Source organism: Sciurus vulgaris (assembly GCF_902686455.1).
Source record: "Sciurus vulgaris genome assembly, chromosome: 17".
Taxonomy (NCBI): Eukaryota; Metazoa; Chordata; class Mammalia; order Rodentia; family Sciuridae; genus Sciurus; species Sciurus vulgaris.
This window is the reverse complement of record NC_136478.1, coordinates 30,961,770-30,976,958: the sequence shown is the minus strand read 5'-3', so window position 1 is coordinate 30,976,958 and position 15,189 is coordinate 30,961,770. Positions and strand designations below refer to the sequence as shown.

The 15,189-nt window shown below is 35.0% G+C and overlaps 1 protein-coding gene and 1 pseudogene across 8 annotated transcripts in view; one reads left to right on the top strand and one right to left on the bottom strand.

The window, feature by feature from the left end:
• Positions 1–15,189, top strand: part of CHD9 (chromodomain helicase DNA binding protein 9) — a 195,183-nt gene that overhangs the window by 86,767 nt on the left and 93,227 nt on the right. For 4 of the 7 annotated variants that reach the window (XM_079118515.1, XM_079118514.1, XM_079118513.1 and 1 more), the window contains one exon: positions 2,287–2,618. In XM_079118515.1, coding sequence (XP_078974641.1) covers positions 2,287–2,618 — 332 coding nt within the window. Of the gene's footprint in view, positions 1–1,043; positions 1,127–1,182; positions 1,488–2,286; positions 2,619–15,189 lie in introns of those variants that run through there. The other 3 variants (XM_079118517.1, XM_079118516.1, XM_079118518.1) reach the window with 2 other exon arrangements.
• LOC306648406 (borealin-like) lies at positions 6,073–13,667 on the bottom strand (annotated as a pseudogene). The gene has a single exon. The product of its transcript is annotated as a borealin-like (transcript).

Below are 15,189 nucleotides of genomic sequence, written 5' to 3'. Positions count from 1 at the left end.
TTTTCTAGACAGAAAAGTTGTTTGTGATCAAATTCACGTGGACTTGCTATTTATTTTTAGCAAAGAATTGAACCTAAAATTTATCTGAAGAACTCAACAGTTCAGTTAAAATAGGATATGAGGCGTAAAGGTCAGAAAGGTTTTTGTGAGTTTTTTATGTTAGGAAAATTAAATTAATATTCATCCAGATTGATAATGAAAAAAAATTTAATGTATATAGTAATTCTTTGTAAAACTCTCATTTGCCCATTTCAAAATCTTAAACCTCTCATAATTTAAAGCTAAATAGCTTTATTTCTCTATTTTTAAAATAACAGATTTTTTTGTTAGAAGAATCATGATTCTTTATCTACTTTCTTAAGAAATCACTTAAGTGTGCATTTGCATATCCTGTTCTTAATACTTTGTACATCTTCAACTATTTTCAATATTTTAAGTATTTTACACTTTTATGAAGCTCTTATGTAAAATTATTTTTCTCAGTGAAAATTGTTTTGGATTTTTAAAAATACTTATAGCCACATAAAGTCATTTCACCACAGTTGTAGTTTCCAGATTATTTTTTTAATCAGTTTTTTTTTTTTGTTTGTTTTGTTTTAAAGAACTTTATTGCAGGAAATGGCAGAGAGAGAGTTAATGTGTTACACGGAGGGAAGAACAGTCCATTGGGGGTTAAATTGCAGAGTCTAATGGAATAATAACTGGTAGCACCATCTGCTGGCCTACTTCCGCAGAAGGAGTCAGTATTTTTAACGACATCTCTAATATTCATGCTGATGCATTTTGATGCTTTGTGCATTCATTTCTTTCTGTGCTTTGTTGGAATCTGGCTATCTGCTTACAGCTATTGAGGAAACTCAGCTTTTTTAGGAGGGCTTACAGTCTTTATCATTCCTAAATAGGATGAACAGTAGATATAAACTTGCCAAGGCAGAAATGTGTTGATAAATCAAAATGTGTATTTGTGGAGGGTTGTGCATCTCTTGGTTGCAGCTTGCTAAATAGGCCATTTAGGAATCTTCTTTCAATGCTTTTTTCTTGAGCACTGCCTGGGGTGGTGAAAAAGCAGAGGGCAAGCCTTTGTCTGACGCCAAAAATGTCTTCAGTGAAGAGGCCAAGAGGAAGGGTAAGTGAAAGCCTGAATGAGTGGGAGGAGGAGGGGTTCTTTGGGCTAAAAGGCTAATGGGATTGAATAACCTTCCTTATTACTGGCTGCTGCTGCGGGAGTCGTACTGCATCGCCATCTTGAGCTTGTTGCTGTTTTCTCGAGTCTTGGTTATTTGTTATAGCCTGTAGGCCTTAAGGTGGCATTTTAGTGAGCGATTCTAAGCCCTCCTTCTTTTCCCAGTGCTGCAGCACTGCTATGAAACCTTTGATGAGGCAGGTATAGAAAAGATACCGGTGAAACACACTGGAATCAGCATGAAAATGTGTTTGGAAATTCCTGATGTTTTTTTTCTTTGCTATAGTCAGAGGCATGTTTACGGGTAAGAACATAACAAAACTGTAATCTAAGTATGTGAATGAATGTGTGTTTGCAGAGGAAATTCTTTTTAAAATGCTCTTGATCTGCTTCCTGTGATATTGCTAAAATATTAATAATCTTAATGTAAAACTATAAAACTTGTTTCTTTCCCATACTGCTTGAGCAAAATAATTATGATACAGAAAAAAGGGGGAAAAATTCTATGTTTAACTTTTTAATGGAAAAACTAAAACTTTCTCTAATTTTAAGTACGAGAATGTCTGTTTACTAACTATTGTGTTGCTGCATTAAAATGATTTAAATGATTTCAGGTTCTCATTCTAGTTTTAAAGCAGGGGCTTTGTTTTTCTAAAAGCCATAATATACTATAAGGAGTAGTGATTCTAAATTAAAATTGTTATTTTAAATTTATTAATAATTTTCAGAGTTTTGGAGTGGAAAGAAAAAACTTTGATTCAAATGCAAAGAACATTTACAGGACAAAATTTGAATCAATTACATTTACAGGAAAAAATCTGAATCAACTAACGAACCAAGAATGCTATGAAAATATCAATGAATCTATATTTATCCTTCCTTAACCTTCATTTTCAAAGCAGCAGTTGAGCTGTTTATATTTTTACTAATTTCCAGATAAACAAAATGTCTGAATTTTAAATTTGTTTGTAGTACTCGCATATTTGCTCATGTAATTTTACTTCTCTATTTAAGCTTACTTAAAAATTTTCAGATACTTATGTCAGTTGTTTTTATAATATACTTTGGTGCATTCCATAAAAATAATATTTTGGTTTCCCTAGCCTCCATCTTCCAAGAAGAATGATGGTTCTGGGACATATACTAAGTTGCAGAATACCCAGGTGAGGGTCATGACTGAGAAGAAGCAGAGAAAAAAGGTGGAATCGGAAAGCAAGCAAGAAAAGGCTAATCGTATAATATCAGAGGCCATAGCAAAAGCAAAGGAGCGTGGGGAACGCAATATTCCACGAGTAATGAGCCCTGAAAACTTTCCTAGTGCTTCAGTTGAAGGCAAAGAGGAAAAGAAAGGTAGAAGGACAAAATCCAAGCCAAAGGACAAGGACAACAAAAAAATAAAAACCTGTTCTAAGTTAAAAGAGAAGACAAAGATTGGGTAAGTTGTTATTAATTAAATTTATTAAATTTATTTTTTATTTAATTAAATTAAATTTATTTTAATTTTTGTTAAAATGCAGCCTGTCTTACCTTCTCCTTTTGAGTATGACATTGTTTACTCCAACATTTAGAGTTTTACATTGCTAGATACCATATGTACCTTATTGTTTTAGACTAGGGAATATTTTAGGACATACTAAATTTTACTGTTCTATGAATGTAGTTTTTTGTGTATTAGTGAAAGAATATGAAATAAGAGGAAAAAAAATAAAATCCATATGGCTGTGCCAGTTCCAAATTCGCTTTCTTTACAGACATGCATCGAAATTCTTTCTTTACCTCTTAATTCTACAATACCTCACTGCACTCTACTGTCCAGAAACACGAAATACAATATTTTCTCAAATTCAACAACTTTGGACTAAATGGAATGGCAATAAAACTAAAACCACGTAACTCAACAATAACAACTAGCTCTTGGCTCTTACTGATTTACTCCCATACAGGCTCTGATTTACCTTATGTAATAAAGAGGCCTGGTGAGGATTAATGCTCCAAGAGAATTTAAAGGACAAAGAATTGTGGTAGGAGAGTAAATTAATCCTATGTATTTTTATTTGACTGTTCAACACATTTTCAAAAACTAGAACATAATAAGAGTTATTGACTTTATGCTTTACCAGCAAGTATAAGCATAACTTAAGGCCAACATGGTTTAGAATTGTTTTTGCAGGACTATTTGGTCATTTTTGAAGACTGTGTGTGCTTAATCTCAGTTTCCTCTTCTTTTTCTTTTTTCTTTTTGAAAAAAGGTACACAATAAAGAAGGAATTCCCTTGTTATCAAGGTCTTCTTTTGCATAAGAAAATATTAAATCCTTATGTAGATATTTAGAATAAAAACAATTTTGTAAACCAAATTAATTCTTACCATTTTAAATACAGCCACCAAATTGAATTTTATAGTTTGGTTGTGATGCCCTTCAATCCAAACCATTAAATAATGTGGGATCTCATTAAAATAGATTAATAAGTGATAGTTGTTGCTGATTTAGCATTTTATTTGCAGATAGGTTAAAATGGAATGAATTCAGAAGTTAGATTTCTACCCATTTATTTTTTTTTTAAGTTTTCAGTATGAATGTATCTAATTTTTCCATACTCATGTCTAGTTTTAATTCCAGAAACCCATATTTAGTATTTCATAATACTAACAGTTAATATGATTAAGATTTTCCAGTTTTAACTTCCATAAGTAGTGTCCTGTTCAGAAAGAGCACTTTGAAAAGTAATATAAGAAGAGAATAGTAGAAGAATTTCAGAAGTTATAGTTACTATTATTTGCTTTAAGTTTGAAGAAACAGGAAACTTTAGCAACCAGAAGCAGAAGATACCAGAAGTAAATCTTGTTTAAGAAGAAAACCAAAATGCCAGAGGGAAAATTTACAAATAAAAGTATACTTTAATATAGTTGGAAGTAGCAACTCTGTAGTAGGTAGATTATTCACAATAAATTTCAATATTATGCAACATTTATCAACATAGTGCTTTGTTTTTAGTAGTTGCAATCTCTAGAAAACAGAAAAAAAAGAATTGTACTAGAAATAACATTTTTGTTTTTCCATTTTGTTTAAATACATGGTGAATACTGACCGCTCAGCAAACACCATACTGTTGAATATAATGCCCAGTCTTAGTCCTTTCTGGTAGAGAAATTTATATGTCCAGATAGGTAAATAAATTAGAATCTTGCCTCTACTCTTAGAATAAAACAAACTTATCTTTATTACCAAAGGACAAAAGTTATGATCATGTTGGAGGAACAAATATAATTGGAATAAGTGAAATTCATATAGAACCCAGAGTTTCAGTATTAGTTAATTGAAATATGACTGTTTCTTCCAGTAATAAACTGTAATTTATTATTTTGAATTTGCTGTTTTTAATTTTTATGTGAAGAATCATCATTTAACTAAAGATCAGTTGTATCATTTTAACTAACAGCATTTTATGATATATGAAATCTTTTAAAACTTTATTTTTGTATTTTTAAAAGACTTAGTCTGCTAATATCAAATTATTGGTATCAGATAATTGAAAGGCAGTGTATGCTGCAACTAACCACTAACAGTATGAAATAAAAATATAAGTAAATTGTAAACAATAATTTATGGTTGATGTATAGTCAGTTCATGTTTATTTAACTCATAGATGTGTTTTGATGTAACTTGAGAAGATTAATCTGAAGAAAAACAATACTGCCATTATTCCCTTTGCTTGCAAGTGTGCTTGAAATCTTTTCATTGTCACTTTTGTAGATTTTTTTTTCAATGAAAGGAATAGGGTGTCCTTTTCAGAGCACTCTCAGAGTCTCATTTAATTTTTATATAAATTCTGTGACTTCGGGTAGACATTCAGTATCATAATGTGGTTAAATTTTTAGCTCTAAAACCAGTTGCATTTGTTCTATTTGTAGTTTCATTAATTATAAGTAGTATAAACCTGGATAGACACTTAACCTCTAATCTGTAAAGTGGGAGTGATGACAGTAGTTGCCTCATAGTGTTATTTTGAGAACAAAATGAGTTAATAACATTTATAGCATGTAAAACAATATCTGGAACTTGCTTGGTGCTTATAGAGCAGTAGCTGTTAATATTTTCTGAGACCATAAATAACATACATTTATTTATGAAAAAAGCCAAGATTAGGAGCCACACACTCAAGTACCTTAATCAAACAGAAGCTGAGGGTGGGAGGGCCACCATTTGTATACTTTTGTTGTTGTGTTTATTTGTTTGTTTGTTTTATGGTGGTTGTGGTCCTGGAGGTGGAACCCAGGGCCTCATGCATTCTAGGCAAATGCTTTCCCGCTGAGCTATACCCACAGCTCAATGGTAGTGACTATTTTGGGGGTACTGTGGATTGAACCCAGGGATGCATTTCCTCTGAAATACATCCCCAGTCCTTTTATATTTTATTTTGAGACAGGGTTGCCCAGGCTAGTCTTGAACTTGGGCTCTCCTACCTCAGCCTCCCAACTACCTGGGCTTACAGGTATGGGCCATCACACCTAGTTTGGTTGCTACTGTTTAAGGAAGATGATACATTAATGGCTATTTTCTCATAAGCATGCTTCTGCTTATCTTGGTAACTTAAGTAGCATTTGGGATGGTAAGGAAATTTTGTTTGAAATGTGCCTGAAATTTGAGAGTGGTTACGTGGAAGGGTGTAAATTGAAATAGAAATGGCAGGAGCAAAATGAAGGGTGAAATAGGACTGGAAAGCAACTTATTTTAAACTTTGACAATTTTCATGATTATGGCAGTTAAGTTTAAATAGCTACCAGATGTAGAATAGCAGATATTCCTATAATAGGTACATGTTTCATGAATGGAATGAATTTTATGGATAAATAAATGGAAAGAAGATTAAATACTAAATGATATCCATTTATAAAGCCATAGGATCATAAACAATGGTTTAGCAATATTAGAGTTAGATTCTAAAATAAATTAATAAAATTTATTCTAAGACTCACAGAATTTCGTAGAAATTTTTGTATGGCTCGGTTTAGTATTAGATTATTTGGTAGAATTTCGCATAATTTGAAGCATTTAAAAATTTGTGACATTTAAACTGTTTCCATGTTGTCATGTAGAATTTACCTCCTTGTGTTAGATTATCTGACTAATCCTAACCCTAACCCTAATGCTTTTGATATTTAAAAATGTTCTCATGGGGCTGGGGTTGTAGCTCAGTGTTAGAGCGCTTGCCTAGTACTGGGTTCGATCATCACCACATACATGAATGAATGAATGAATAAATAAATATTCCCAGAGCTATATAAGTTTAATCAGTTATAATCCTTCATGATTAACCTTTTCTTTTTTTATTGTTCATAATTTTATTTATTACAGAAATACTACATATCAAGTATTAGAAATAGCCTTTTCTTTTAGTTACAGTATGAAACACCTAGATTATTGTTTGTTTTGCAGCACTGGGGATTAAACCCTGGGGTGCTTTATCACTGAGACACATCCCCAGTTATTTTTATTTTTTATTTTGAAGGAGTGTTTAGCTAAATAGCAGTGGCTGTCCTCAAATTTGCTATCCTCCTCACTGGGATTACAGGTGTGGGCCACCCAGTTCCTTTTTCTTTTTGAAGGTTCACTACTACAGTAGAGATCAGGGATATAGCTCAGTGGTAGAGTGCTTGCCAGACATGCACAAGGCTCAGGGTTTGATTCCAAGCACCAAAAAATAAAAATAAAATTCAAAAATCTCAACCAAGCACCGTGGTACACACTCATAATCCCAGTGACTGGGATATTTGTTCTTTGTAAAAGCTTACATGACAGTAGAATGTATATTGACATATCATTTAATTCACTCTTTTGAAAAAAAAAAATGATGTCCAACTTTAATCAGGAAATAATAATCCAAGTTACCAAAAGTTTACAATGTTGCTTTCACATATTGAAGGATTACAATTTAACCTAAATTAAAGAATCAGTTTAAAACTTATTTGTTTTTGCAAGATGAGTTTAAGCTTGGACCTTGAGTTGAAATTTAAATGGGAAGCATTTCTCTGAGTTAAATGTATTTATTTTTAAAAGTAATAAAGTTTATCTTTGACATTTAAAATAACCTTACTTCCTTTTTTTTGACTTGCAAAGAGAAAAATAATGTGAATATAAACAGTATTATCTGTTTTTTCACTTATGATAAATTGGGTATATTAATTAAAACAAATGGAGTAATTGGTTTAGATTCATTGTCCAATTATTGCAATGAGAGAATCAACAGGAGGAAATTACAGATTGACACATTTAGAGAATACAACTTGTTACACAGCATCTAATAACTTGTGGGCAGGATTTGGATGAGTGCATAAATTGCATCTAAAAATCAAGTATACACATGTCAAGTATAAACACTGCAGTTTTCTAGTGCCTATACCTACGAAATGAATTAGCATTTCAAATTCATACCTTAGTTTCAATTACCCTTTTCTGCCAGAAACAAGCAATGTTTTGATATTTAGTTTTTTTTTTTTTTTTACTTGCCCAAATATCTGTTGCTGTAGTTTGCTAACACTGATTAACAGATTCTGTTCATGGTTTTTAAAATCAAAACTTGCATAAAGTCTTTGTTATTAATTTATTCTGCATTACTTTATTACTTTCCTTTGGGAATATATCTTATTAGATAACACATCACTTTATTTGAAGAATTATTTATAGTGAAGTTTTATTTTCATTTATAATGAAATTTTATTTTAGAATTAATATAGGAACTAACCCATGATAGAAGAATAGGGTGCTCTGTGGCTATTAGGTATTTTGTTTAATTATATTATTTGTATTATGTTTCAATTTTCTGATTTTCTTTTTTTAAATTTTTTTAGACCTTTATTTTATTAATTTATTTTTATGTGGTGCTGAGGATCGAACCCAGTGCCTCACACAGGCTAGAGAAGTACTCTGCCACTGAGCCACAACTGCAGCCCCTGATTTTCTTTAGGTAATATTTGTGACTGTCTTTTGCTATTGTGGCTATTGTGCAGGCAATAGAGATTTCTGGTTGCTCCTAAGTCATCTAGCCAGGCTGTGGATATAAGTCAGTGGTAGAGTACTTGCCTAGCAAGTTCAAGGCCCCTGAATTCAATCATCAATACTAGGAGGAAAAAAAAGAAAAAAGTCAGATAAACTATTGTTAATGATTTACTAAAAGATAATTTAGTTTTAGATTTCTCTTTATTCATTTAACTGTTTATTGATGTTAAATCTTTATTGACTGGTTGAAGTATATATGCTATTTTATTTTAAAATCAAATAGAAATAGAAATCTAAGAAATAAAGAGACCTTTATTGTTGTTTTACTAGGCTTGTGACTTTGGCAATTTGTTTGATCTTTTGGAACTGAACTTTCTCTGTTTCAGGATGAGTATCTGCCTTGTCAATTTTAGAATTTTTCTCAGCATCAATTGAGATATTGGAGGCAAAGGCACATCAAAATTTTAAGTGTTCTATAAATATAAAATGGTTTTATTATCCTGAATATTTGTTTCTAGCATTTTCTACAATAGTTGCACATGTGTCAGTTGTTCTCCAACCCAGGAGAGCCTCAGAATCTCTTGGGGGAATATTTTACAAGTCATATTGGGATCCCACTTACTAAATAAGAATCCTGGGGTTGGGACTTGCACATCTGATGGGTTCTTTTTTATTTTTTTAATTTTTTATTTATTTATTTTTTATTGATTAAAAAACAAAACCAAAATTTATTGAAAGCAGGTAGGGAAACAATATGTACAAAAGTCTCATGAAAAGGAGAATAAAACAACTTGAAACAATTCAGTCTGTATAGGACTGAGTTAATACAAAATATAACTAAAGAGCCATACAAGAGAAAGCTGTGTGCCTGAAAGTCAGGAGGTGAATACTCTCGTTCCCCAAATTCCTGGAACATAGTACATAGCCCTTTGGGGTATAGAGGCTGGTCAGAGCATAAGGATATCACTGTTGACTCTACACAACTAGTCTATGCCCCAGGCATAGGCTAAACACGAAATGACATCATCAGCCAAAGCACCTGTAGAGGCTATGCACATAATGACATCACCAGCTAAGGCACCCTTTGCTACCCCAGTGATCCCATTAAGAGAAGTGCTGTCTGCAGAGTCTAAAGACCTGGCAGGGACTGCTGGACCACATGTAGCTTAGAGACAGTTACTCTGCAGCCAGTCACTTAAATTCCTAGACTAAGTCCTTTAATTCCCTTCTCCAGATTCCCACTAACTAGATAGGTAGAGGTGCAAGACATGGAAGCTGTCTCCAAACCAGTTTTTGGTCTTTTTGATAAACTCAAAACTCATGTCAGCTTGACAGGAACTATTGGGCATAGCAGGTGAAAGATTCCAAGGCCCCACTTAGTACCCAGCATTGAAAGGGCAGGAGACAGTTGGTGGAACTGGAGGAGACATGTGCACGTTCTGCTACCGTGGTCACTGCTACAACCTCTATTGTCCTGCTGTCTTCTCACTTGGGGGTCCGTATGCTGCTGCAGTTTTGGGTGAGATGACTCGAGGGTTTCTTAATGTTCCCTAAAGCCTCTGGATTCATCTGTGCAATATCAATCCTCAGCAAGTCACTGGCCAATAATGGCATGCTTGCTCCACCGCCCACTGGCACAGTCAGGAAGATCTCTTTGCTGTCAGCAAGAGGATTGCCGTTGGCAGAGATGTTGATGCTCTCTGGCTGTTGGAGTGCACTGGCCTGGGGTCTTGAAGACACTGGAGTCAAACCTGGGTGTCAGGCCTGGAGTTGGTTTCACCATGAACAGCTCTAATCAGCCCACAGCTGGGGTCACAGTGCTGTCGTGGCTTGACCTTTTGCTTTTGCCTTTTCCTTGCACAGACTGGATTCTCTTCTTGGATGTAGGACACCTTTTGACTCTTGTAGTTTGAAGATTCTTATGTTTGTTTTCCTCCTCCTCTTCTTCCACTATCATTTCATCCACTTGTATTACCTTTCGTGTTTTTGCAGAGTCTGGATAGCTTCTTCAGGTAGTTTGTTTATTTCTGTGATATCCACGTCAGCTGTTGCTGCCTCTTCCAGGGCCTGTTTGTTTCCTCCAAGGGCAAAGTAGTCAAGCCAGTTCATCTCACACAGAGCCTTGGGGAGCCATAGGATCTCGATGTTGTACAGGTTATCCACCTCCTTGAGAAGGTTCTGCCTGTCTGATTCAATTTGCTTGATTTGTACTTGCACTTCACGGTCGAAATCCTTAAGAAAGGAAGTGAGCTTTCAGCTCCGTATGGAGTTGGTCTTGTTCACCCAACTGCCACCCTTCCTAGGAGCCATGGCGCTTCGGAGGAGGCTATGGGTCGGGAAGCAAGGGCCGAGAACACCTCACTGCTCCAGCTGAGAGGCTCTTTTTTATATTTTATTTTGAAATAATTTTAGACTTGCAAAAGTAGGTCAGAGTTCCCTTAGGTTTTACTCCCAGTTTCCAAATGTTAACATTTTATGTAACCATACCATAATTCCAAAGCCAGGAAATAAACATTTTTTACAATTCTGTTACTAATTCTATATCTTTCATGCCGATATTGTTAGTTGTTCCTTTTTGGTTGTTGTTGATTTCTTATTTGGCCAGAATCCAATTCAGGATCCCACATTTCATTTTGTTTTCAGGCCTCCTTAAACTCCTCTTAATTGGCAACAATTCCTCAATAATTCCTCTTCCTTTTTTTAAATTTAAAAAAAAAATTTAAATTTGTCCTTGGACCTTTACTTAATTTCTTTATTTACATGTGGTGCTGAGAATCAAACCCAGTGCTTTATACATGCTAGACAAGCGCTCTACCATTGAGCCACAACCCCAGCCCTGTCTTTTATGAGTGTTTACTTTTTTTTTTCTTTTCTTTTTGATGATTACTACTGGGGATTGAACCCAAGGCCTTAAACCTGTGAGGCAAGCACTTTACCGTTGAGCTACATCCCCAGCCCTGGGTTTTCACTTTTGAAACATGTCGGCTAGCTTTTGTAGAACATCTCTTAATTTGACATTTCCTCCTGAGGAATCTGTTTTGCTTTGTTTTGTTTTGATCCAAACTGGGGATTGAACCCACGGATATTTTTATCACTGAGCTATACTCCCAGTCCTTTTTATTTTTTATTTTGTGATGGAGTCTTCTAAACTGCTGAGGGGTTAAATTGCTGAGACTGGTTTTGAACTTATGACACCCTCCTCCTACTCCAGCCTCCCTGGACCCTGGGATTACAGGCATACACCACTGTGTCCAGCTTGGAATCTGTACTTTAAACAGGCAAATTTCTTTATTTAAATTTTGCAGTACTGGGCATTGAACCCAGGACTTTACATGTGCTAAGGAAGTGGTCTACCACTGAGGTACTTCCCTAGTTACCTTTAAATTTTAAGACAGGGTCTTAATAATTTGCTGTTTGGCCTCAAACCTACAATCTTTCTGCCTCAGCATTCAAAGTAGCTGGGATTATAGGTTTGTGCCACAATGCCCAGTAAACAGACAGCTTTCTAATGAAACCTACCCCATACATTTAGGAACTACCAATCTGATATCCATCTAGGTACTACTTTAGAACATACAATAAACTGATAGGATGTCAGTTTCTAACTGATGTTTTATGTAGGTAGCCCTGGTTTTAAAATCCTTAAATAAACTAGGGGTTGGTAGTATATGCCTGTAATCCCAGTGACTCAGGAGGCTGAGGCAGAAGGATCACAAATTTGAGACTAGCCTCAGCAATTTAGTGGGGCCCTAAGCAATTTAGCAGGACTCTGTCTCAAAGTAAATCAATAAATAAAAAGAACTGGGTTTGTGGCTCAGTGGTAGAGGGCCCCTGAATTCAATCACCAGTCCCCACAAAAGGAAGGAAAAAAAAATTTAAAATAATGTTGAAACAGCTTAGTACTTTGAGAGATCCCGCAACCCCAGTACTAGAAGAAGTTGAATCCAGAATTAGCCTACCTAGTCCTTTTAAATTTTTTTTTTTTTTTTTTTTTTTTAATTTTGAGGCAGGATCTCACTAAATTGCTAAAGCTGGCCATAATCTTGTGATTCTCCTGCCTCAGCCTCCTGAGTCACTGGGATTATAGGCGTGCACCACCATGCCTGGTAAAAAATCTTTTTTTATCCTCTTATACTACTGGAAAGAAATAGTATAACCACTTCATAGTCATTTATAAATTATAAAAAATATGTGACTATGTCTTATTTTGTTGTGCCGTGCCACCCCCACCCTTGTGCTTACGTTTGAACTCAGGGGTGAGTAACACTGAGCTACATTCCTACCCCCTTTTATTTTTCATTTTGAGACAAGGTCTGCTAAAATTTCCCAGGCTAGCCTTGAACTTGGGATCTTCTTGCCTCAGTCTCCTGAATCACTGGGATTACAGGCATGTACCACTGCACCCATCTTGTTGAAGTTTTTATTTAATAGGATTTGAGTCTTTAAGGGAGCCACACAAATATTATATCAGAACATTTGTTTTACATAATTCATTTAGCTAACTAATCATGAAGAAAATGCCTTTTAAAGCAGTATATTAAAGTATATTAATCGACCTTAATTTGCATTTCATAGGAAATTCTTAAGAATGGAACTCTCATTTAACTAGGGTTCTAATGTAGAAACTAGTGAAGATATCCATAAATGTTGGCAGTGGACAGCAAGTGGGAAAGTGCATCAGATAAATATTTCTACTGCCCAATTTTACTTACTGAGCTTGCCATTGACAATCATCTGTATAAATACCTGCGGCTTTATCAAATAATCACAAGGAGAATAATGGATATCCTTAGGAGAAGGTTATTAGTGGATGAAGAGGCATAAAGGGGTTTTTGGAAAACAAATTTCTTGTTTCTTAATATGGAAGTTTGTTACATACATATTTTCTTTTGAGAAAAGTCATTGATCCTCGATATATGCACCTTCTGAATTTATATCATAGTTTAATATTAATCATAGTAGTCTGTTACATTCTTAAACTTATGAAAAAGGAAGGATTAGATTTGTAGGCATTTTGATATTGTGATTATACCTGTGAGATATTCATATGAGTCTGCCTTTGTGAGTCTGAAGGTTGGGAGAAAAGTATAAAGCGAATTTGAGAATCTTCAACTTCTAGGTAGCAGTAAAGAATAGTATGTGTCTAGTAAATGATGGGGACACATTCTACGAAATGTTTTATTAGGTCATTCCCCCCCTCCTTTGGTGCTGAGGATTAATCCTAGGGCTTTGAGAATGCTAAGCGGGCACTTTAACACTAAGCTATACCCCAGTCCCTTGGGGTGATTTTGACCTTGTGTCAACATCACAGAGTGTGCTTAGTACAATCCTAGATGATAAGGTCAATCACTCAACGTGGTATTTAAGAGACTGTATATACAAAATGTATGGGGCTGCTGGCGGAGTAATACAGCATAATGTTTTATAATTAATGTGTTTTTTGTTTTTGTTTTTTATATTTTAAAATTTTTTTTAGTTGTTGATGGACATTTATTTATTATTTATGTGTGGTGCTGAGAATCGAACCCAGTGCCTCACACATGCCTGGCAAGCACTCTATCACTGAGCCACAACCCCAACCCCAGTAAATGTGTTTTTTTAAGTAAGAATATAAAGAATTTAAAGTGTTAAAATGTATAATTACAGAAATCAGTATCATAGTCATTTATTATCAAGTATTATGAATTACATGAGCTGCCAGTCACGTGCATTGTAAATAAGCCTGTGCTGTGAGTCACATTTTATTCTTATGATTGTAATATAGGTGACTAGCAGCACAATAGGTTTATTTATACCAGCATCATCACAAACACATTGAACAATGCATTGCACTAAGACCAGCTGAGAGGTCATTAGGTGATAGGAATTTTTCTGCTCTACAATATTTTGGTACATCATTGACTGAGATGTTGTGTGGTGCATGACTGTAGAATAAATTAAATCTTCCATTTACTGTATGTAAAGAGATAAGAAGTCTGAAGACAGATGTTTGAGAAACACCGAAGTTTGAGGGGCTGGCAGAAAAGATCACTGAATTCTGCCCAGGCATGGTGGCATACGCCTGCAGTTCCGGCAACTCAGGAGGGTGAGACGGAAGGATCACAAGTTCAAGGCCATCCTCAGCAGCTTAGTAAGGCCCTAAGTGACTTAGCAAAACCCTGTCTCAAAATTTAGAAATAAATAAATAGAAAGGGCTTGGGATGCAGCTCAATGGTAAAGTGCCCCAAGGTTCAATCACCAGTACCATCCCTGCCCCATCCCCCACCCCACCAAAAGAACTGACTCCTGCTGAAAATCAACATTCAAGGAATGGATAGAGGAAGTGGAACGAAAGTATAGTGAGAGGAAGTTTGACTATTGCATAATGTAGCCAAGGGAACAAAAAAGAAAATGGTGATTAGTTAAACATTGGTACATAGGACTTTAACATTTTCTATTGGATTTGACATTTTAAAGGTTATCTATGGCTGTACACATTGGGAATTTAGGCTTTAGAGTGAGGCATGTGTAATATCTGTGTCTTTTCATACTCTGTGTGACTTTTAAGCAAGTTATTGGATTTCTTGAAGTCTCGATTTCATGTCTCTATAAAATTATACTTGCCTCTCCAAGTTATATGAACATCAGTTGAAGGAAAACAGGTAAAGTCAGCACAGATGCTGACTCATAGTAAACAATGAATACATAGAAACTATCAATATGAAAAGTAGCTTCAAGAGTTCAGATTATAGTGGGTTTAGAAACGAAAGTGAAATGACAGCCCCGCCTCATACTGAGAATTGAGCACAGGGGGGCTTTACTACTCAGCTACATCCCCAGTCCTTTTTATTTTGAAACAGTATTGAACATTTGCTTAGGGCTGCTGTGGCTGGCCTAGAACTTGTGATCTTCCCAAATCATTGGGATTACAGGCATGTGCAACCACACCTGATGTGAAATGACTTTTGAAAGCTGTAGAAAAGGGAGATCAAGATCACGTGGGATCTGACAGTAGACGTGACCTCTGAGA